At 41.3% G+C, this 25667-nt stretch overlaps 1 protein-coding gene across 2 annotated transcripts in view; it reads right to left on the bottom strand.

Annotated features, from left to right (window-relative positions):
* LOC309697627 (phosphatidylinositol-binding clathrin assembly protein) overlaps positions 1 to 25667 on the bottom strand; it is a 110306-nt gene that overhangs the window by 69954 nt on the left and 14685 nt on the right. For both annotated transcript variants that reach the window (XM_082519680.1, XM_082519681.1), the window contains exon 2: positions 10730 to 10872. In XM_082519680.1, the coding sequence (XP_082375806.1) occupies positions 10730 to 10872 (143 nt within the window). The remainder of the gene's footprint in view (positions 1 to 10729; positions 10873 to 25667) is intronic.

The raw sequence follows: 25667 nt of genomic DNA, 5'->3' as shown, positions 1-25667 counted from the left end.
CACACACACACACACACACACAGGAAAGGGAAAGCGGCGTGTCCTGCAACCATCAGCACTTTCACCGGTGTCCTCGCCAGACCGTCCCTGTCTCCACTCATGTCCTTAATGACTCTCCCACTTGGCGTCCTCTCTCCCTCCCTCACCTCCCTACTGCCTTTCCTCCTGCACCGTCAATGCCCTCCATCCTACTCCAGCACCCTGTTTTAAAGCACAGAGCCACGGCCCTCCATCCTGATTCCTGATGCACTGAGGTGTAATCAATCAGACTGTAATTTTCCTAGCTGACACTTACAAGTATCCTGCCCTGAAGAAGAAATGATGATGGTAGTATTTTCTGAGTGTGTTGTCCTTGAAAACACGGGGGGGGGGGGGGGGGGAAGGTTTTCACAGCGGTGTGTTATACAGCACCTTGTGGTCTTGCAAATCTTTGTGCTGTGACATCTCTTGAAGTTGCAAAGAATAACTATGTGGGCTTTCAGAAAGGCTGTTACTTGTGGAAAATATTTAGTGTGACAGGTTTGGGTTGCTGGGGTTTTGATATTGTACTGTGTTTAAGAGAAAAACAAAATATGGAGAAAGAAAATGCTGCAAAAACTCACCCAGTAAAGCTACCTGTTGGTTTTTTTTTTACCTGCACTGTTAGCAAATACCAATAATTCCCCAAAGTGCAATAAACAGTGGTTATCCCCTTTGCTTTAAAAGCAAAAAGATCCATAGTTCGAGATCAGGAGGTCACACACACCCAGCCTCAGGGAGGTCACAAGCTCGTGTACGCCTCGTGCCAAGAGGATACACCAACGACTGTGTACACAGTCATTTTTCTCAGGTAGTTAATAAGAACTTGGGTGTTCCTTTGACGTTTCTTGTGGTTTTAATTAAAACCTCTCAACAACCAAGGTACAGACACTCCCATCTCACCTTAGGGCAAACAAAATGGAAAAGCCTGCTCTCATTCCAACAAATCAAATACCTGGCGTTTTATCAAAGCCGCTGAGTTCTCAGAGGAAAGTCCCGGGGCCCTTTGGGGTCCCATGCTGTGACGCACCAGGTTAGGCAATACTGAGATGGGTCTCTCTTCCAATCTGTCATATATGGCCTTTGGCCTTTTTAACCCGAGCTGCAATCTATTCCCAAACCTGACAAAGTACTTTTAGAGTCTAAACCAGTAACCAAAAGACAGTAAAAGACAAGTGAATATTACATGAATCAGCAAAATCAAAAGTATGCAGAGTACCAAACACCCCCTGAGGAAACAAACCGCTGTATGCTTGTTCTACCACCCAGCCCCCCTAAAGCATCATGAGTCTTTTAAAGAGGACCATCTCACTACCTGTAGTTGTTCAATATTGCTGTGCACAGTCTAAGGCCAAAACTAAAGCAGACTTCACACATGCATCTATCAAGCATCAGTATCTGACACCCTCAGATGGGAACAAGTTGGTAGTAGGATGCCTTTCTGCCTAACTTGGCAAAGTCTTCCTTTTCCATAAGTTTGTTATTACCAAGAAATTTGAGAAAAAACTGATATGATAAAATACATACTTTTCTTTCTTATTCCCATTTAAAATGTCTAGCTTTTAATAAATAATTATCTGAATCTTACACCCAAAGTTTTCATCTGAAGTCCATTACTGAATATAGTAACTATTAAGTCTAATATACCCTAGTAAGCTATAGTACTTTTTCCTTTGGGAAGATACCATCTGTGCAGTCTGCAATTCTGTAGAAGAAAGATGTTGAATCTATTTAATTATTGTGGAAAAATAATTTATTTCTGTGTATTTTTTTATACACGTGCATTAAATTAAAGTCAATTACGTCGATTAAGCATCACAAGGCGGAGGGTGGTTCCCTATTTATTTTTTTTATTTATTTTTTTTTTTTTTGAGTACGAGTACTTGAGTACGAACTTATAAAAATGCAGCAAGATATAAAAAAAAACAAAAAAAAAAACCAGTTTTATTGATTAAAAAAAACACTATATATCGGATACATATGGGTATCGGCAGATATCCAAATTTATGATATCGATATCAGACATAATAAAGTGGTATCGTGCCATCTCTAATATTGACAGTACTAACAGTACTATAATGTCCCAAATCCTCACACGAGAAACCTTTTTTATCCGCATGCCTGCCTACTTTTGTGACCACACAGTTTTGCATTACATTGTACAACTATCTATCTATCTATCTATATTCCACTGCAGGCAGCTGGAGACCCAGTGGCTAAGTAGTCATTCCTTACGTGGCCACTCGGACCAAGCGGACCATAGCAGGCTCCCGGTCTGATCACAGACTCACTGATGCTGATGACAATTATTTATTTAGTTTGTTGTGATAACGGTGTGTGGTTTCTGATCAATCGACTGTTTCTAGTGGAGGTTTCACATACTGAGTTTTTATCCATTTGCATAATCACTAAAACACAAAGGATCAAAGAGCTGACACAGTAGCTAGCTTACATGCTATGTCACGTTGGATAATGGGTGCATTTGAGTTGTTTTTGGTCATTTCGTGTATACCCGAGAAGTATCTTGTTTTAGAATTGGCATGCTATTAAAATGACTGTCTTCATTAAAAATCTTAAAATAAAGTAAGCATTATCAGCGATAACTTTAGATCAATAAATGTGGGGGAAAATGTTTTTGGACAATCATTGGCTAGAAATGCTGGGAAAGATGAGAAATTCAGGTGGCTAGGGTTAGGGTTATGTGTCAGATACCCATTTGAACAAGATGCTTTTAGCCTTTAAAAAAAAAAAAAAATCAATTTTAAAAACACTGACTTCTATATGACCCTCGACTCGCCATCTCTCTAAAGCACTTGCTTATTCTCATTCATCTTTCTAACTATTCTCGTAATTACATGAACATAATTCTCTCTTCTTTATTTTCTCCTATGTCCTTCCTTTCTCTCCATTGAGTTTTATCCTTGATTAGGTGGTCTAAGCATTAAACGCTCCCAGGAGAGACTAACAGCCTCCCTGGAGGGAAGAGAGAGGAGGACCGATTGGGAGAGAAGCGATGGAAATTGGCTGTCTCAGCCATTGTTTGGGGTTTCCTGCTGGTTGTTTTTAGTACATATTGGCCCATCGTACAAAGGCTTGGAAAGCAGAGGCACAACAACTGAGACCAAAGTCAGACAGGCCTAGGCACACATCAAATCTCTGTCTGTGGTTAATGCTGAATCTAATCTATGCATTTATTAATTAGGAAAGTTCAGACTTTATCTGGCGCTGTGTGAGTGCCTGTCACGAACACCCAGAAGTAGAAACAATGAGGTGGGAGGGAGAAACTCCAAATACCACAGCTGTGTTTCTGCAAGACATACTCGCAAATTGGCTTTGTAGAGGCACAGAAGTGAAATCGTGATCAAAGATATTGACTGACTCTTGATCGCTTTCAAGATTCAGTGTCACCAGGGAGCGAGTCAGCACAGCTTCTGAGCAAGGCGGAAAAAACTGGAGGTGAATTGAATTGAATGAATATCAATACCCACCACACACCCACACGCACACAGAGAAAATGCACTTTTACTCTAATCACGATCCAAAAGCCCCCTTCACAAATATGGCAGCTGAGGCAAAGATGAGAAATTAAAAGTTAATTCACCTGCTATTTGCTCCGAATGGTAAATTCCCACATTCGATTTGAAAGCAAGGGCTGAATATATTACCACAGTAAAATGGGCAGCATTTAAAATGGCTGCACCCTACAACGAATGCAACAGCAGACCAAATTTAAATATGCTCAGATATTACGGTCTGCTGATTTACAGTTAGTTGAGCACAGATGCAGAGGAAGGCAAGGCAAACACTTGTAGTATCGATGTACCGCCGAGTTAAAGCAGAAACGACACGTTTTAAATGGTTTATAAAATACAAACAAGGTTAAAGTTCTCATATAGAGATTTTCTAATGTAGTTGAGCACTCAACACCACTACAAGCCTCATTCATGCAAACACATTCATAATCCCTCACATAAAACTGCCCCCTGAGATAACATGAGATGGCAGCTAAAGGATGCTTAATGACAAGTTCAGAAACACTGTCTTTCACTACCACCACCTTTATTTATTTTTGCTTCATTCCAGTGTTCCTGCTTCTGTACTCATGAAACATGTCCAATATATCGTGTTTTATTCATTCATTTATTTGCATGATTTCTGATGTTTAATCTGGCCAATTCATTGAACTGTAACATCTTCAGGTTAGTATGCAGGTAGTTTTAGGTAGTTGCTGCCAACAGTGGGCACATTTCCCGTGTTGTTCTGGCATCATCACAATAACGTTGGCCCAGGATCAATATTGCAACTGACCAATTGCACTTTAAGTCTTAATATTTGTTATATTTCAAAAATTAATAATCAAGTTAGGTTTGCTGTTAGTCAAATTTAGGTTACTCATGTTGGTTTTCTTCTGATCGTTTTCAATAGCTTTAGCTAACTTCTTAGCTAATGCTAACTAAATACTCAGACAACATGATTGGTCAGTTCCGGTCAGTCAGTTGGCCCAATGTTGCGCCCACACTGTGCAAGGAGGGAAAGTTCTGGTCTACCATGAATTACTATCTTTGTTACTGTTGAACATTTTCATTGGCATTTTTTATTTTTTAAATTCCCACCCCTCATTCTATTGAGTCCTGCACAACCAGCATCACTTCAGCATCCTGCTGCCGGTCTTAATTTAACTTCAATTTAATTTATCCAGTATAACTCCAAATCACAACAACAGTCACTTTAAGGCGCCTTATGTTGTGAGGTAAAGACCCTACAATAATACAAAGAAAACAGAAACCCTATGACCCTCTATGAGCAAGCACTTTGGAGTAGGAAGGGAAAACTCCCTTCTAACAGGAAGAAACCTCCAACAGAACCAGGCTCAGGTAGAGTAGGCGGTGAGCATATGAAGCGTGAAAATAGACTATTAATAGCAAGAAAAACACAAGCTATTAGTAACTGTTTGCTTCAGTTACACTTGAAATTCTGCTTGGCAACAGCACATTCATTGGCCTGAGCTGCCCAATTATTTTGCTGAAACATACTTTTTCTTCCCTTTACCTGTCATCGTGCTGCCAGTTATGTCACACCTAGCAGTGAAATTACGCTAAATTGTAACTGACTCATAAAACCTTAGAAAGCATAAAAATGCGACATCACCAATTGATTTGCAAAATCCACTGATGACTGTGCTGTTGTGAAAGCGGATGCGAGGAGTGAGGTGTGGATCAGACTGAAACCACACGCTCATTGTTAATGACTTGTCAGCCACAAGTCGTTTTATTCAACATGGACTTGAATGAGCATATCGGACGTGACCGCCATAAGCACTTTCCTGATGAGTTAATGGTCTAAGTCAGAGGTCACATCCTACAGACAATCTTTTTGCAACCGCCGGTATCGCACCGTGAATGTAGTGTGCTTTGAGCTGAATGGTGAGTTGTACATGAGCAACGACTGATCATTGTGTATGAAAAACAAATGTAGTCCCACAAGTAAGGAAGTAGTGCCAAAGCTAGTTTTTCACAAAAAGATCTCCCCTACAAGAAAAAAATGTTTTAATCTCAGTGAAGACCTTATGTGAAGGATTGTAGTACATGTTACTGCAGGTTCAACATTGCAAGTGACCAATCACCTTCTCCTGACATCATCCGCGACCTCGGAAAAAAACAAACGCCTTCAAAAAAATCTACTTCACTTGCGAGGAGAAACCGCCTCTGTAAGGACAATATGTATAATGCTTACCGTTTATTAAAGACAATTATCCTGAAATGCAAAGAATTTAAGTTCCTGGATGGGCGGACAGAAGCGGTTTCTCTTCTCGCAAGTGAAGTAGATTTTTTTTAAAGGCGGTATTTTCAAAGGCACAAAAGGGGGACGTCACAACAATGTGATTGGTCACTTGCAACGTTGAACCTGGAACAACATTTATTATGATGATGTGGGAACAACATCAACACGAGGATATCAGATCATCCATTAATAAGCACAGCTCAGAGTACCTGGGAGACTAAATAATGCCCCCGAAAACCCAGACAGATGCAATTATTTTGGGATTAGCAGTTCTTTAAAACCAAGGAAATTACTTTTCAGGGTGAAACCTACATGATGTCATTTCCTTTTACATCAAGACTCATACCACTCGTCACGATCTTTACTACGAGATCGTTCGTCAGAAGCCGAACGTGGCCATCTTTAGTGTGCCAGACAAGCTGCAAGTGCTCAGCAGTGTTGATCTGAAGGGGAATGTACAGTCTATTGACCCCAATTCTGCGGGTCTTTGGTTTCTAATTTTACGGCCGGATTTCTCTCAGCTCTGACTGTAATGGATGGGACGACCGTGAGGGAGCAGGGACACCTGGCCGCTGAGCCCTAGTCAGCACCAGTGTCCTGACAGGTCTGATGAATGCAGGCTGATGAGTACACAGTCTTGTCTCTACTACAGCCGGAAGCCTCGCTCCACGGGGCTAAAGCAGGAGGAGTGCATCTCCCTACTATTAGCGATTCGGTGCATCACTCTTATTTTACACATTTAATAACCTCTCAACAAGGTCGTACAGGCAAAGCTAATCTAAAAAAAAAACAAAAACAATGCATTAACTAGTCTTTACATGCAAACACAAAAAGATGATGCCTATTACTTCAGTATTATGGCTCCATGATGGATTGGGGACAATGAAAAGGTGGAAAGACAGTAATATAAAGAAAGATTGATTAGATTTTTTTAAATATGCCACAGCAGAAATAAACACAGGAAGACACACTGACTGCAAGCTCTTCGTTAGTAACACAGAAATTAGAAACTAGTGTGCTGCTGCTATCACTGTAGGTGAGACGTCAACATCAAACGGGTTCCTTCTGACAGCGACAGCTCCGAGATAAATCAGCCTACAGTTCGGGAATACCTCTAAACCGCTTCCTGCTGCTCTGCAGTGACCTACTTAGCATGATTTGATTTATCAGAAATGTTGCAGGAATTTCCACAGCTTGAGCAATCAAACAGGATGGAGGTACCTGTTGATGTCTCTCTTAACTAAGGTCTTGACTTATTCTTTTTTTTTTTTTTTAGTGTGTCAGTTTGTCTCTGCTGCACTGGTGCTTTCAACGCAACAGCTAATTCTGGAGTATTGTGACTAATGCTCTGAACCTAAAATACTGCCAGTCAGGAAGAGGTTTCTAGCAAAACACCAAAAATGCAATTGCCTCACTCCCAAGTCTTCCTCATTTTTCAGAGGAACTTTAGATTGGCGCAATCAAACAATGCACCTCCAACAGGAAATGTTATGTAATGTGGACAAAACTGATCTTGGCAAAACAAGGAAGCGATGCTTCCCCATACTGACTGATATTGAAAGGAATGCGGTGCAGGGAGTGTCGGCGTTTGGGAGTGTTTGTGTACAAGTGCATGGTATTTTTTTTTGATCCTACAGTACACAGTGTATTTGCAAACAAGCTTAACTACCCACCATTTCATAGCTGACTGTTATCTACTTATATCTGATGGATGAAGAATGACAACAATCCACAGAGCGGCTTGCTCTTTTAGAGGAATCATTCGACATTTTAGAGAATTTCCTCATTTTCGTATTCTTAGCGAGAGTTAGTGGAGATTTATGTCACTTTGGCGTTTGCACAATAAATATGAGTAAGCGGCGTGCTAGCTAGCTTTCACAAAAAAACAGGAAAAAGGGGGAACCAACTATTCCGCCTCCGTCCAAAGTTAATCTACCAAAGCTCCCAAATTATCGCTACGCAAAAACATTGCATAACAGCAACAGACTGAGAGCTAAGCTAATAGCTTGGAAGCAAAACGTTTACATTTCCTAAACCAGGAACGTGCAACATAAGGTCTGAGGCCAGAATTGGTCCAGCAAACACTCCAGTCTCACCCACTGTATAAGGGAGGATATAGATTTTCTTACATTTAACTGTATGTTCATAGGTTTTAAAGCTGTTCTAATGGAAAAGACCCCTCACCCCTACACCAAAATAATTAAGTGATAGACAGCTAAATGATAGAAAGGTTCCTTTTTTTCCACCATCTACTACTCAATTCAGAAAAGTTGCATTCAGCATTATGAAACTAGCAGGAGCATCAGGCAGGAGTTAGGGCCAGCTTTTGGTGCAGCACTGGTGTCTAAATAGCTTTCCACCAATGCAGAGGGAAGGATTCTGAGTATTTAACCATAGCAGAGGCAGAGTCGCTTTTGTGTGCAGTCCTTCTACAAGCCAACAACATCATCACCTCTGGGCATAGAGACAATCTTAGGTCAAAGACGGACATTTTTAAAGGTTGGTGTGAAACGGAAAGGTAAAAACCACAGCAGAGTTCACCACAAAGAAGGAGAAACTGCACTGGGTGTGACTTCCAGAGAACCACTGTTATTAATGATAACCACAACCGCCAAATGAACCTCATGCAGCGCTCCACTGCTATTTACTGCAAATGTGCAAGCTACTTGCAGCAAAAACAGTGATGAGACACAAACACACAGTGTCATGAACTATTATGCAGCACTGTGTGCAATCTGTGTAATGCATCTTATGCAACAACCAGCATATGCACTGCATGCATCAACAACAAAGGTGACTTGCATGCTTTTACCTGCCTCTGTTTTACACATTTTCTTTGTGCCATTACAGGATTTAATGATTGCTTATCTCAATAACAGAACATTTCACAGAAGCAAGTATCTTGGATTATGTCAGGTGGTGAAGAAGTTTGTCAAGCGAACCAACATTTCCGCTCGCATAATGTTGCTAGAGATAAACAAGATCTGGTTAGGTAGCCAGCTGTGACTTTTGTACACTGCATGAATTTGAAAGTGGTTGCATAGTTCTATTACCATCTATAAGATGAATATATTTACTACATAAGTAAATAAGTGACCTCTTTTTTTCACAAAGAGGGGGAAAAAAAACAACACTTTTACCTGGACAAAGGATTGTAGTACATGTTATGGCAGTGCTTCTCAAAACCATTACTGGATGACCAGGGAAAAAAAATATAAATAAAGTTAAGGCCTCAATCACACAGCCCTGGAGACTGACCCCTTAGCAACTACAGGTTATTAAGAGGGGGGGGGGGGGAGTGCATTCCCTGTCCAGCTGGTGAAGTAAAAAGCTGCACTGTTGCTAGCAGATTACCCATGTCTGCTGTAGTTTGCATGACACGTATCAACTTGCAGGGTTTTGCTACCGCTTGTCGGGTAGTTTAGTGGTGTAAGCAGCCCAGTTGGCGTCTGGTATGCAAAGCTACCATGGTGACCAAGGCAATGTGCTAGCAACCAAAGCAACCTCAGGGAGGGTTTTGGTGCAGGAAAGTAAACCACTTTGCAAGTAATTTCACTCCAAAGACAGCAATCAGTCACAATCAGTCTGATTGTGACACCCCCCCGCCCTGCCCGCAGTGATCAGCGGTTGCCAGATGGTTGACAACTGGTCTCATACAGATAGATCAACATCTCCAGCAGCTGGACTGAGAGTGATGAGTTGGAAAAATTACAAACTTAACACAAGTAGTGAGGATTTTGTCACCGTAGCAAGCCTTCTTGGCAAAAATCCTATACTGTTGGATAGCCAGTTTATTTCCCTAGCTCCTTAGCAAGGCAGAGCCATTCGTGCATCACTAGCAGTAAAGCATAATGCTTTTTTTTTTTTAACTCCTTAAAAACATCACTGCAGCACATTCAAGGACAGAGCCTGGTCAGCACTCTCTGTGGGGCTTTTTCAGTAAGTAACAAACACACAACACTAGCAGTCGAGATTACAAGTTCTACAGTTTTAATCATGTTTATGTTAACTGCCGCCATCAGCTGCTCCAACTTTCCAAGTCTGAAGTCTGACGGGGTTCAGCTGAAAATTCCGACTTTCAATTTGGAATTGAACCTACCATTGGGGTTAGGGTTAAAGTCAATCAATAATGATGACTTAGACTGCTTAGTAAAATAAATACAATGAGAGAGGAGAACATGGCCCAAAAAAGCAAAAATAGGTAAATAAATAAACTTGATATTTAAGCAGAAAAAACAGGAGAAGCTCAGTAAATAAGCTCTAAATAAAATAATACCAAATTAAAAGCTCAGTATTGTACAGTAAGCGGTTCACTAAGTAAAAACCTTAATAAAATAAACACAGATCTCTTTATTAAAATCTGTACTGCTGCATATAAACTGACATTTTGTGTACACGGGTCCTTATCAGACCTCATAATTAATGAAAAAAAAAAAAGTTCTCATGAACAAAGAAAGGTTTGCTTGGGCTTTCATTTCAGATTTGTCTTTGAATGCCGGCAAACCCATGGAGAGACCCAGCTGGGTTATTCTTCCTGCTTCCAAGCATGTTTTTTTATGAAGTTAAATTATTTGATTATTCTTTTGCTTCCATCCTCGTCCCCCATCTAGCCTCTGGCTGAGCTAATTAATTTCTCAGCGCTCCACAGCTACTTCAATCACTCACGCCTCGTGTCCAATATATACATCCTCAGTTACTGTGCATGCTGTTTACGTCCCATACGGGTCGGCCACCCTCCCACTCCGCTGATGTTGATCACAATGCACAGACATGAATAAAAGACTTTTTAAAATCTGTGTATGTTCGGATTTATGAGTGTGTGGGTTGAGACAGGGTTGAGTAATAATATCACTTATTGATGTAGCTTGCTCTGACTGCCCTGGAGGGCTTTTGTTTGTGTCAGTATGTGTGTGTGTGTGATGTCTCCTACCTCGTTGCCGTACATCATGAGGTGGTGGGTGGTGATAAGAGCTTTGAAGACCACCACCCAGCTGGAGTTGGCTGTGCGCTCAAACAGCGTGTCCGCCAGCTGGGGAATGTTCACGTTCATCTCATTGGTGCAGTGGATCAGATCTGGCCAGGACACCAAAAAAAAAAAAAAAAAAAACAACAACAAAATGAGAGAAGAAGAGAAGCTTACACAAGACAACAGAACAAAGAGCAGTGATGAGAAGCTTTTAAAGATAACCCTGACCGACACAATGCCAAATTACTTTTCACACAGAGAAAAAAAAAATGCAGACACACAGCAAGGACCAACAAACAGAGCACGAATTTCATCTGAATTCTTAAGTGAAAGAAGCCTGAAGGACAGGTGCTACCCACAGAACTATTTGTCGTCTTCTTTTGACTCTTACTCTGCTGCACCTTTACCCTCTTCTCTGCTCTCGACATCTTAGCAGAAGCTCACGTGTCATTCATTCACCCAACCTGGAGGAAAACTGAACCTTCGACTGTATGACTGTCAAAATATAATAAAAAAAACCAAACTGGCAGATCTCAGAAATAATCTCAAAACAGGTCTTTTACAGTATATAGTGTTACATCACTGCTTTAACTTTCCACCAAAGTCTGGCATTAGATTTTTATAATGAGGCAATTTTTTGTTAGAGTTTAATGTTAATTAAATGTTAACTTTCAGCAAATACTCCAGTAATGTGAACATTATTCATGGAGGTGTGGGATTATCTTTGCAGGTTAAGTCTGTGCAATACTGGCATCATCAGGGTTCAACATAACAAACATATGTTGGGCAAGTTGACCAACCAGCTGCTGTTTTTTTTTTAAGAAAAAAAATATGTAAACAGTATTTCCACAGATCTGTTCACCTTTCACGGGTACTGGGTGAAATGAACCATCAGGAATTAATGTATTTTTCTTACACCACAGGGTAGTAGTACGGGTAGTAATATACTACAGTATTTTCACATTAAAATAAAACAGCATGTTCAGAAAGTTTAAGTGTCAAGAAAAGTGATCTTTTTAGCTGTTTTCATCCACCACACAGACACAGACAGCACAAGGAAATGAAGAAGCAGCTAAAATCAAAGCTGTCTGTGTACAGGTAAACTTCTTAGGTCTCTCAATTTGGCATTTCTCATAACCTTTGCTGCAAGCTGCTGGCAGGCATGATGTCTCTTTCTAGCAGCAAGACATGCAGCGGGTGAGGGGCACAGCATTCACTCCTCCTTTCTTTCTGAAAACCCTCCTAAGAAAATGATGGTATGTTTTAGAGATTAAGTTAGTTTATTATATAAAGTAATTCAAAAGGGTTTTTTGGGCCAGTGAAAGTCTGATCTACTGGCCCAGTGAGGAAAAAACAAATTCTATGTTGAACAGCTAAGAGGCAGGAGACTATAAGACTGCCTTAAAGGACCCAGGAAAAAACAGGTGTGTTGGCAGGTATGACTAAATTAGCAAAATCCAAACTGTACAGGGATGATTACGGATGGTTGTGATTTGTGAATATTTAAATAGCTGTTAAATTAATAACTCAAGTTTCAACGATTGTTACATAAATTTGTACTTGATTTTTGGAAGATGATAATAATAATACGTCTATTAAAACTACAAAAACAGAAGAAAAGCTTTCTATGTAACAGGTGTCTGACCTGGGAAGCATGTGTGGCATGAGGAAACTAGATGCTTTTATACAAACAGGAGAAACATCCACACAGATTTAAAAAGCCCTTCAAAAAATAAAATCAAACGAGTCCCAGAGCAAGCTCTGCCAGGGAAAGCTACCACATCAAATGTAGTTTATGTTAATTTATGCCGTTTTAATTTACATTGTTGCCATCTGGAAGTGATTTCTTGTTGTGCACCTCTTAATTTTTGTGACCTGGCATGCTGAGCGTGCACGGACGGGTTGAAGACATGAGTGTATGATTATGTTTGTCTTTACCAGCATTCCAATGATACCTCAGTACAGGTGCTCAGAGTGCCGTTTCTTAAATTTGTAAATTCTGCAACATATTATTTAATTAGTTCAGTCTATTACTGTTACTGTCTTGGAGCAACTGTAACCCACATAATTTTCCTTAGGGATTAATAAAGTATTCTGATTAAAAGAGGCAACAGCCTACGCAACCACTAATGTGTTAAACATAAACTAGTTTATAATTTTTACACACACACACACACACACACACACACACACACACACACACACAAAGAGTTACTCCAGGAAGAGAAGAGCACCAACTTTTTCTTGTTTAGCTGCTTCAAACACTTAAAATATGCACATTTTTTTACCACTTTAGAGAAAACAGGAAACTGACAGACGCCCTAGATTTATTTATTTTTAAACAAAGAATAAATAAAAGGTGCTTATTGAGCTAGGGATGTTTCCCCCATTGCATAAAATTCTCTTTAGCTTTTACTTCATCCCAAGAGATGCCTAATATGATCTGACCAGAACCTAACAGCTTGGCCCCACCTTGCTGTTCCTACCACTTTAAATGGAGATCGATTTGAAGGTCTTCTAGCTTATTACACAGATTCAGTGTCTCCGCTCGCCGCGTGCAACGCCCTCAGCGAGCCTCTCGAGCACAAACATCAATACAGACACACACGGTTAAATTGATCATTCACACCAGATATCAGGGTGTTTTCTGTTTCATTTCTCTGGCGTCCTCAACCACTTTCATTCCTTCGCCTCTCTCTCGCTATCTTTTATTCTTCACCGCAGGACGTTATGAGCTGCCGGCTCGCACACCTGGTAACTACGGAAACAGCTTCTCATTAAACTACTCGAGGACTGTAGCGGGAGAGACTCCCGACGGGGAACTTCATCACCATAATCAGGTGTGCATGCGCACATGCACGAACGCGTGCCTTCATTCAATAAAGAATCATACCTTCACTCACTTAACCCATCATCTCCCTCAAGTACTCACACACACACTTACAGTAACATTCCACAGCAGACTCCCAGTCCCGTATCAATCATTCACTCAACATGCTACCTCTCCCACTTACCCCCTAACACACACACACACACACCAAGCAGTCTGCTATGCGGTCAATACAAATGAGAGTAGAATAATGTAACACAGCACAGCTGCATTTAGCCAAACAGAACAACATTTAGTGGCTAACAGAGTGCAGCTGGACTGAAAACGCTCTCACAGCCAGACTCACCTTGCCTTTCTGTCTCTCTGCAGCCCCCCACCCCACCTCCCACTGCACCGCTGCATGACATTATGACTGGAAACAATATCTCTGAACTGGAAGCGGGCACCGAAAGCGACTGGTGTCTTTGTTAACGAATTAGTCTCCTTGCTGCTCTGTCTTTCTTTATTATTGCTGCTGCTACCTTGTTTCTCCCCCCCCCATCTGTCCATCTCGCCTTCTTTTTTAGCAGAGCTCATGTTTTTTCATTAGGTCTGGAGTGGTGTGAGAGAAACAGAGAGAACTAAGAGAAGGACTGATTAGGTCTGTGGGGACGCTCGTGCATGAGTGTGTACGTGTGCGAGTGATAATTTAAAAGAGGGTACATGTGCTGACTTAATCAGCCAGAGCGGAAAGCATTAGATGCCACTGATCCCAGACCGGCGAGAGACAGAGAGAAAAGGGACGGCGAGGCAATTGAGACAAACATATGGCTGAGAAATGAAGATAAAAAAAGAGGGGAAGACGAGGTAAAGAGAAGGAGACACGAGCAGATGTGACGAGAGATCAAGAGTCCTACAGAGAGGTATAAAGAGGAAACGGATGAAAAGTGTTGAAGAATAGGGGGACGAGAAGAAGAGATCGATAAATGAAATGAGATTATGAGACGTGAGACATGAGTGTCTCTTCATCCAGACAATTTAGAAGAATCCACACACCGCTCAACAAGCTGCTCGCCTCGCTTTATCTCTGCAGCAGAAACGCGGCTGGGGATGCAATTTTTTCTTCTCCCCCGCAAGCACACCCCGGGGCAATTATTCTGACCGCAAATGGAAAAATACATAAGTTTGAGTCTATCATCCCTCAACGGCAAGGCTAAGACCAACATGTCAGCGTCCTACAAGCAATTACCTGCACAACAGTTTCATAACAAACGTAGCCTTGCTAATTGGCGCCCACACATTACAAGATGAGGACAACAGAGGACTGAAGCAGTCTGTGTACGAGAGCGCATTATACAATGTCAGAAGTCTCATTACAAGTGTACTTTAAAAGCTGGGTCTGTAGAGACTGAAGTGGCCGGTTCTGTGTTAGGTTAGCCAAGTATTGGTTATTCATTATGCTGAGTACTTCAGCGTTCCTTACTCATTTAGACTCACCACAAACGGCATGAAAGATTGACGTAGCCACCCTAAAGTCACCTACTTGCTTAAAAAAAAAAAAAAAAGGCCTTTTGGTTGCCATGACGTAAGTTCTGTATTGGGTTTTTTTTTTGTGTTTGTTTTTGAACGAGAGGCTAAAGATCTGCTTTTATCTGACACTAGAGACAAGAAACAGACTTAAGCCACTTTCACTCATCGTGCATCACTCAGAAACCATCCGTTAGTTACTAGCAGAAAATTTCACCGTCCAGTTGCCTAATATAACTATTATGAGTCCATACTTTAATCAACCTTATCATGGGCATTGATCGCTATCATTGTGTGCCTTTTGTACCATCTTCCTCCCCTCACCCCAAACTGGTCACAGCATATGGCTGTCTGGTTCTGCTGAAGGTTTCTTAATGTTAAAAGGGATTTTTTCTGGTTCCCACTTTTAACTCGTTCTTGCTCAAAGGGGGTTGTGCGATTGTCTTCCCTGGATTATTGTCGGATCTTTAGCTGTCGAGCACCTTGAGGTGTTGTGATTTGGTGCTATATAAATACAATTAAATTGAAAATTGAATTTGGATTGGTAGTTGCTTCAATCATTCACTTCAAAGTGACCTCAAAGTCTGTGATGAAATGAACTTCAAAGTTAAGAAAAGTTCATTTCATCACAAACTTTGAGGTCTCTCGTCACTGTGATGCATCTATGATTACACTCCCCAAATCTGAAAGGCAAGCAAAGAGGCTTTGGTTTTAGGCAGGGGTAGGCAACTCCAGGCCTCAAGGACCAGTGTCCTGTAGGTGTCCTTGATCCATCACAGCTGATTTAAAAGGCTAACCTACCTCGTCAACATGTCTTGAAGTTCTCCAGAGGCCTGGTAATGAACTAATATTCTGATTCAGGTGTGTTGACCCAGGGTGAGATCTAAAACCTGCAGGACACCGACACTTGAGGCCTGGAGTTCAATACCCCAGGTCTTAGGTCGTTACCATTGGGTAACATCAGAGTGGTCTCTTCAATCTTTCTAATTTGTTTTTTAAATTGTTTGCATCAAAAACATAAAAATAAAGCTTTAATCTTTTACTTAAATCATTTAGTCTTATATTTTAGTATAGAGGCAGAATTTGACCCATACTTGACCTCTGTTTGCCTACCACTCACATCCCAGCAGGCGAGTTTAGCTCCTCAAGAGTCAGACCAGAAACATCAGTGATGCAGTAGCTCAAGGTCTGTCCCAATTCACAGGTTATTTATTTATTCCCTAATTTCCTTCGGGATTAATAAAGTATTCTGATTCTGATATTTCTCATAAAATGGCAAAGGTGTCCTTGACCTTGGTCACGGTTTGGGTGAAGGCTCATTAGGAGATCCCCTTATATAAGTGATTAAATTCCAGCATGAGTTCATCAGTCCTTAAGCAGGTTAAGCAAAACATCACAAGAACTAGGATTTTTTTCACTAAGGCTTAAAATAAAGCTTTGCCCATCAAAAGGCCAAAACAGTTATATGCCTTAAGTACATGGATATGAATCATACTAGTAAGCCCCCAAAGGCTCCTTCTGAACCTTTCAAGCAAGCTATAATATTTCTCAAATAATTCTATGAAGAAAAAAGAAAAAAAGAAAAAATCCCCAAAAAGACACAAAACAGCCCAAACACAGTGAAAAGGTCCACTTGAGCAGTGGTGAGGCCTGTAAGGACACGTGTCAATCAACACAGCCACGCCCCTAACTGCAATAATAAATTATTTACCCTGCTTAGAGTTGATATAAAAAGGGGGACTTAATCATAAGGCATTTTTTGTACCAGCCTGTAAACATGCTTTTCAGTGCTGTAAAAGTTACCATTTTATTGCATTAATGAAGAAAGCAGTCATCTGTTGCAGCCCTAATTAACTGACAGGAAGAGTAAGCGACTCTCAGCTCCAAACAATTTGTGTGAGGAATGAATGCCCAGTCTAATTTTGAAGCTGACACACAGAAAAAGAAGGAAGACATCTGTGATAACCTGATGGTAGCTGCACCTCAGACACAAAGTAATAAATAGAAATAAATAGATTTTTTTTTAAATCTGACTAAAACACTCTTTATTCTGATAATACAGGATTATAAGAAAAAACAGACAGACTTATTTTAAGTTGTTGTCCGATACCCTGCCATCCCCAGAGGACTTTTGTAGCTTTATACTAATTAGTGCGACTAACAAACTCGCACATTTACACATGTGGGAGGAATGAGTGCTGAGTACATGTGATCTCATCACCAACAGTGACCTTCTGTGTTCCTCCCTGATCTCACTGAGATCCATTGTTGCCAGTTGCCTGTTGACCTCTGAGGCCTTTGATTAAACCACACCCGACCGGAGACTTCCTGGTACCGAGGGACCGGCGCGAGGACCTGGAGGAGCCAGGCTCGACATCTGATAGGGGGTGGCGCGTGCTTGTGAGCGATAAACCAACAGAAAGTTATCTATATTCTGTGAGGCACTTGTGTTAGACGTTTTTTCTTTTTCCAGTGAACAGCCTCTTCTGCCTATGTGAGTGTTAAATCAAGCAGGAGGTAGAAGAAGGGCAAGGGAGGGGGAGGAGATAAAGTCTACATCTGGCCCACCTGGCTACCTTCTCTATTCGCTCTCCTCTCATCACTTCATCCACCTTTAAGTCCCCACACCATCCAGCTGCTGCACATGGGGGAGAGGCACACACACACACAAACTCACATTTCATCTCCTCCTTCATATTGTCTGATCTGCACACAAACTATTACAACAGGTTCACTAATTAACCGCCGGTGCCTGCCTCTCTGGGTGTCACTTTAAGCCTCCTCTTTCACTCCCTCTGCTCTTCATCTTCTTTATTTAATCCATTGCAGCCGCTCCGGGACCAGCTGCCGCTCTATAAGGTGACACAATGGTGGCAGAAAATGGCTAAAGAATCCCAATAATCGACAAGCATCAACTTCAGCTGCTTCTGCAGTTCAAACCACAAAAAAGTCATTATTACTATTGATAAAAACGACCATTGCTATTGACTGTATGGTGGATCTTGTCCCAAAAGGAAAGCACACTCTCTCAGATTTTTATGTTGTGCTAATACTTTTTTGTGAGATAAAAATAAAGCAAAAGAAAGGACAGGAGGAGCAGGTTTAGCAATATTTTCTCCATTTAGGATGCAAATCCGCAATTCTGCCATGAAATACCACAACTCAATCACGCAACTTAGAGATTCAGACCTCGAGGGCCCAGTTTGAAGCTCCATCAACAGCTTGACTTTAAGTTTTTCCCAACTATTAACAAGTCATAAGAGCATTTTTTAATGTTAATTTTAACCATTTACTTTACAACCAGTATTGTTGTTTTACGAGGTTCTTTCCCCCCCAATTCTAAATACAATGAATATCAGAAAGTGCTTTAATTCCACAGTAGTTCACAAGTAAGTTCACAGTTTTACATGGTTGCCAGACATGCTCACAAGAGTATGGAACAAACTTGACTATGGTATAGACACAAGTGGTGAGGACACAGTCAGCACTTGTGAACAGTGTAAGTTCTGTATGTAAAACTATATTCATCCAGGTATTTTAAAAAATACATCAGAAACTGATGTTGGACATTTAGCTGCAAAATGACAAGTACTCAGCAACGTTGCCTTATATAGTAATATAACCACAATACAAAATACAGTGTGCTGCGTCAAGTTTACTAAGCCAAAGATGCAGACCGATCGCTGCTGTCTGCGTTTATAAATTTGACGGCAGGTGTTTTTGCAGTACCAATCTGTGACAGTTCATCTGTGATTGTTTGGAGACAAGTTGCATCTCACCAGGTGACCCGTGTTTTCCAATCAAAAGCAATCACACCGCTGAGCAATCAGTTTGTTGCTGCAACTACTCGCAATTGGTTGAAGAATGTGAAAATATTTGTTGTAATCATCAGGTAATCATCGACTTTTCCCTAGTTGGACGCAAAGTCCTTGAGTGTGTCAGAGTCGTGTCAGCGGGGGTTCAGAATTCAGTCACAAGCTTCACGTAGGCTTCAAATAATTCCCGCAAGTGCTTAGTGAGCAGTTGAAACGCATTCTGGTAACATCCGACTTGTTCCTACCTTTTAAAAATGCATCTCAAACTTTCAAACTTCTGTGCTGCTATAACTCGATAGCAGGATTAGCATATGTTGATAACGTTCATTTAAAACAAAACGCGATTCCTTCCGTTCAACAGCTCTGGTTCTAAGAAGGTTGGTGCTCCAGTTTTAATTTAGTGTACCTGATCTGTAAAGTTTTATTTGTACAACAAGTTATACATTTATGTTTCTGCAAAAATAACTAAATCCTGAGAGTGGTGCTGGTATATTACCATCACTAGCACAGCATGAGAACCCCGGGATGATATCTGGTATTTTGCCATTTCCTGGCCTTTTTAAAGCAAATGCGTCAAACACATTCTACATCCAGCTTCTCGACCCTGTTCTGACATTTTGTACGCATCTGTCGGACACGATGGGACATCAGCGCCTTGCTCTGTATGCCTGACACACTCGGTCTCTCCACATTCAAGACCCTTCAGAGACCTCAGAGGGCAGGTCAGGTTCACATAGCTGGAATTCCAGAGGAGGATCTATCTGGACAAATCCACAGAGGAGATTTTAAGCATTTGGCTCAGATTGTTATGAAGAAAAGGCGAGTAAGTTCACACATAGCTATATTAAATTACTTAGATGGGACACATGACTGCCTGTGTAACCAGAAAAAACAATGCCGTGCTACCAGTCTTCAAATCAAATCAAATCAAATCAAATCACTTTTATTGTCACATCACATGTGCAGGCACACTGGCACAGCACATGCGAGTGAAATTCTTGTGTGCGAGCCCCACAAGCAACAGAGATGTGCAAACACAACAACACAAGTGAGCAAAATACAAGAATGGCCAACCTGAAACTAATAAATATATGTACAATATATAATAGTGTATGCATTTCTGGATGTGTATACTAAATATTTTCCTACGTGTGTGTGTGTGTGTGTGTGTGTGTGTGTGTGTGTGTGTGTGTGTGTGTGTGTATACACATTTTTACAAATTAAATAGTCCTGGAAGTTGCTACAGCAACTGTTATTTGCTTTACTTAGTTTCTCAATGCCAAAGTATTCTGTAGGCAGAATATCACTCTAAAGTGAACGCTTATTTTTCCATAGTATAAATAGATACACCCACAGTTATAGTGGTGGATAGTCACAACAAACATGGGCATAATTTAAAATAATAAAAAGGTCACTGTATGTCCAATTAAGTCCAAAGCTACAGCTTCACACTGCTCCATATGCAGCTTTCCGTGCGTTTTCCTACTCCCGGGTCTAGTTATGCACATCCACCCAGCTTCTTTTATCACAAACTTTAATCCACTTCTCTGCCTACGAGTGCTTTTAAAAATGCTTTTTCGTCATTAAGGCTCGGCTTTCTGAGGAGTCCAAAAATAAAAATAATGAATTGGAGATGAGTTTAATAGTCCACTTCAACGATCCGCTGTTAGAGACACTAGCTCTAATCAGGCTGGAGATGGTCTCTCTGTGAATAGCCAAATTAAAACTCAGAAATGATAAAACAGCTTGCTTTTTTCGGTAGAATAGTGGTGTAGAGTTTGGTACCACTGCCTCAGGGCATGAAGTTCCTGGGTTCAAATCCACTGGCCAGCTTTGTGCAGAAACATAGGTTAGGATACAGCACCCCTGCTGAACTGTATAAATGGTAATGAAATGGATGGACCTTTACCTTTCTGTCCTGTCATTAGACTTAACAACATTTTGAATTCCTTTATGATGACAACCTCAAGGATCAAGGATTGTATGAGCGGTCGCCAGTAGCTTCCCAATGAAAGTAAAAAACATTTTTCCTTGCTTTTGATGATCTTGTGGGATAATCGGACATCTGGACTATGGAAAAACCTGCCCAACTCTGTCAACTACATGACAGAGCATCACCTCTTCTGCCATCAGTACAAATTCACTATTTTCTCAAGGACCAGTATATAAGCTGAACCTGAAGGCCTGAGAATTAGCCATGAGGTTCAAGAACAATCCTCCCAACCCCTCAGTTCTAGTCAATCCACAGGGAACTGAGATTACTGAGGTTTAATACCACGGCTAACTAAAAACAGGAGCACTGCCAAAGAGCCGAATGACCTTGCCGGACCTGCGCCGGTACCGAGTAAGAGAAGGACATGCACATTAGCAGAAACCATGCATATGAAAAGCCCGACACTGAAGGCACCGGGAGGAGTGCAGCCCCCAATCTGTTACAGATTAACACTCAGCAGAATCCGCACCTTGTCTGGCATGTACTTGTAATCTCCTTCTCCCCTCTGTCTTTGTGTTAGGGACTGTCGAGAGGTGTTGCCTCAAAAGAAGATTCCCCGTCCTCCCCTCCCTCCACCTCTCTTCCCTCTCAAATCCCCCCTGATAGGAGGAGGAAAAGGAAAAAAGAGAGGTGTGAAGAATTGTAAGCCTGCTAAATTTGAAAACACATCACTTTCCTTTCCAGATTTATAGTCATACTAAGACAGCATTTTTTAAAACCTCGAAGAAGGCTTTTTGTAAACGCTCTGAAGAGTGGTTCAGTGTGAAAATGACAATGTTGTCTTGTACTGTCGACGGAGGAAACAAAGCTTCTCCTTTATCACCAGAGGCTCTCTGTCGCTTTCAATTCTTTCTATGACTGATCACTTTACGGGCAATGTAGCCAATCAAGCAGCAGATGTTACACCATTGATCTGCATTTATGTTTTCGCCGTAAGAGAATAAAACAGTGATGTGACTCAGTGTGCGCGTACAGCAGCACAAAAATTACTGTTCATGGTAGTTATCGGCTTCTGTTTACGAGCATCACGTCCCTTTTTATTCTCACACAGCTGCATTAGAGATGCAGAAAATGTCAGGAGACTTCAGTTCGGTTTACACTATGTTAAAATGATATGACGTCTTAAAATTTACTTTAAAATTTGGACAGAAGAGAAATTCTGCCTGATGTTCAAACATATGATACTTTTAATGTCACCAAGATTAAAGAGAACAGGAGCTAAAAACAACCTGACTACATCAATGAATCCTCTTTAAACATGCAGTACAAGGGACTTGATGCACTTGCGGGATCGACTGCTGTCGGTATCAACTTGTGAATTCTTTTAAATGTTTAGCTTTCCTCTGTTATCATTAAGAGCAGAGTCCGTGGTGTGCTGCAGCATGTGAGAGCCGCCCCCGCCCCTCTCCTCTGTGTAATGTCTCATGCAAATCAGAAACAGAGGCAGCAAGACTAAAGCTTATCAGGTGCTGTATGTCTTATTGCTGTTTAAACAACTTTTCTTTTAGTGAGCTAAGCAACTCATGAAGACACAAGGGACACGTGACGTCCTAATCCTGCACCTCTATCTACTGGTACAACAAGTATTGCGATGAGTGTGCAACTGTTTGACCGAACAAGAAAACAGTTTGGAATTTTACACCTAAGAAAAAACAAACATTTAGACAACACATCAGACCTCAGTGCTGGATATCTCTGCTCATATGGACTGAGCACTGTGTTAGATGTGTTAGGAGCGAACTGCCACATTGATCCTTTTCATTTCCCTCGAACAAACTACATACAGCTGAATTTAAAAACACTTTGAAAATTAAAGTAAAAAATTGATATTAAGGTTAGTCCATTTATCCAAAATTTTACTTGTTCTATGGCAAATCGGTGCTGGGTGGAGAGCATGGGGCCCAGTAGAAGACATCGGGCTCTCTGTCCACCCACGTGAAATATATTTCTGATTGTTTGGTCAGAGACATTCACACCAGTCTCCTGCTGGTGCTCAACCTGTTCCTCCCTGCACATAGGAGCAGATACTGGTCCTGCTGATGGTTTAAGGACCAGTATCTGCTCTCCTAGAGTCTCCTGGAATCTCCTCTATGCACTTGAGACTGTGCTGGTAGACACTGCAAACCCACCTGCAATAGCACATATTGATGTTCCATCCTGGAAGAGTTGGACTACCTGTGCAATCTCCTTCGAGTCCAAGTATCGCCTCACGCTACCAGTAGTAACACTGACCCCAGCCAAACACAGAACTAGTGAACAAAGAGTCAGAAAGTTTCAAAATGTTCCTTCTGGAAAAAAAATTACCTGACAGCACTTTTTACTGAATACAGAAAAATCAGGATCAGGCTGGGATTTGTGAAGATTTAACCAATTCCAGTCATTATTTTTCCTATTCCCATACATATTTGAAGCTACATGCCAAATGGTTTCTTTCTCCAGCTTCTCAACAGTAAATATTTGCTGTGTGGCTGTGAAGTGAACAACCCAGTGTCTTGAACTGAAGAATTTTTCACTACCGTCTGAGATTTCTGGCCAGATTTTTAAGAGCTGTGTGTTAAATCTCACACCACGGATGTCAAACTCATTTCAGTTAATGGGCCACGTGGGAGCACAGTTTGATCTAAAGTGTGTTGAGCCCATAAAACGATTTCAAAAAGTACCCAATAAATAATCACCTCCAAATTCTTTTCCTTTGCTTTCAGTGTAAGGAAGTAAATTCTGGATGGCTAAGGGTCCCCAGCCTGAGACTTCCCAGGAATATTAAGTGCAGTTTTAACAGTGGATATCAGTTTTCCTACGATCGGCAGTGAATCAAAGAAAGACTCAGACTCACTGACGATATCTTTGCCGGAAAGGAGGACTGACTAGGATTAAAACCCACAATTTGGACATCCGCTCTCATTAAATGATCTAGTAAATGTTCTTACACCGTTCGTGATGCACTCTGGTGCAGATGGATCAGTTTGGACCCCTCTGGCCTGCAGACCATACGTTTGACACATTGACATTAAAACATGATTCTAAGTTTTAATGGCGATAGTTTCTGAATACGAAAAATCAAAGAGATTCACATCAATACAGGACAAGGTAAAATGGACAAGATAGGGCAGAGGTAGCAAGGCAGAAGAGGAGTAGCAAATTAAGTGAAGGGTAGAAACTAAGACAGAGTGCCACCAGAAGTCGGTCTATTAATAGACTAGCTGTGGTTCTGGAGCTTTAATTCTCCCCTTGAGGTCTTAAATAAGAGCAGTTGCCCCCTCTCCTTTGTGCCCCTGTCACACAGGCACACAGAGAAAGATAGACTGAAAAAGCAACTGAGACAAACTCCCTGCTTTTCTCCAGCTGCACTGTTTTCATGGGGGGGATTCGGGAAATCTTGTCAAGTAAATAGGTTTGAAGTCTCTGTGCATGCACGTCTCTGAGAGAACGTCTGCGCACAACCGTCTGGGGAGGAGGGGGTGTCTGCCGGTTTGTGTCAGGAATAAAGGAGCGATGCCGACAGAGCGAACGACGGCGGGCATGCGGATAGATGTACATGCACACAGGTAGAGCAGGGAAGGAAAACTAAGCAGTTGAACCCAGCCAAAGGCTCCTGAGAGAACAAGGCTAAAAATAACCTGACATCAGAACGGGACGGGAACAGAAGCACTGAATGTTCCAAAACAACACGCACAGGCAGACAAAGCCCGTTTCAAACCATGTGCTACCATTACCTAACACACTAAACCTGTCAGCGTTCAACATGAATGCTACAGTGCTTTGGATTTGTGCAGGCAAAGGTTTCCCTTGAGCAGGACGCTCAACTCCAACTCACGCATTTAATGCTCCCTAAAAAAAAAAAAAAAACCACACCAAAAATCGCTAAACCAAACGATCGGGTCTTTTCTTTGCATTGTGAGAATTTCCAGAGGAGAGGTGACGGGTTCCACATAATGAGCAATGTGTGGGTAATACCTTTTTATTCTGCCATTTAGTTGATCTAATAGAAATACTTGTCATACTTAAGGCTGTTGCACACTGAACGAATTGCGAAAAATCAGAACTTGCTGTGCAACCTATATACACACACAGCGAAAGCGTTCAGTTTCGCAGAAAATTCATCCTCAAAAAAAACGTGTTGTTTAAAAAACACAAAACAAACCGTGAAGTTGACATCAAGCCACGATAAGCTGGTCCTGATGTTTCTAAATAAAGAAAAGGTAGAAGCTGAGGCTCTAGGTGCATTTAATTCTCACGAGAAGGCAGCAGGGAGACTGTCATGGCTCGATCGAGGAGTTTAAGCTGTATCACGGCCACTTTAGTACATATTTCAGGGTGTCAGTACAGCAGTTTGAGCTCTTGTTGGTAGAGTTGAGACCACAACTGAGGAAGTGGAGAAATAATTTCAGAGAGCCGATTGACCCGGAGCAGATTCTAGCTGTGTGTCTGAGGTAAAACAACACTGACATTATTAAACTCCCAGACGAGTCATACTGTTCATGTGGCTGTAGAGCTGGAGCTTCTCAGCTGGAAACATTTTGTGACTTGGTTGAATTTTTAGAGATGTTTGGAACCACCCAACATCTTTAAGAAAAAGCACAGCTAAATATCGATGTTTTCATATGTCCAGTGTAAAAGTCATTTATCTCCTCCACTTTTAGCCAATTTGGAGTTCACAGTTTCCTGAAAAATATTTGGGCTCGGTGAGTTGGGTCCATTTTCCACCTTGTATTGGCTTAATAAATAAAGAATCCAATAAAAACAATGATGTTTTAGGGC

The sequence above is a fragment of the Aulonocara stuartgranti genome, assembly GCF_965226115.1.
Source record: "Aulonocara stuartgranti genome assembly, chromosome: 3".
NCBI classification, from domain to species: Eukaryota; Metazoa; Chordata; class Actinopteri; order Cichliformes; family Cichlidae; genus Aulonocara; species Aulonocara stuartgranti.
Note: the sequence above shows the minus strand (reverse complement) of the source record. Positions and strands in the feature narration are given on the sequence as shown.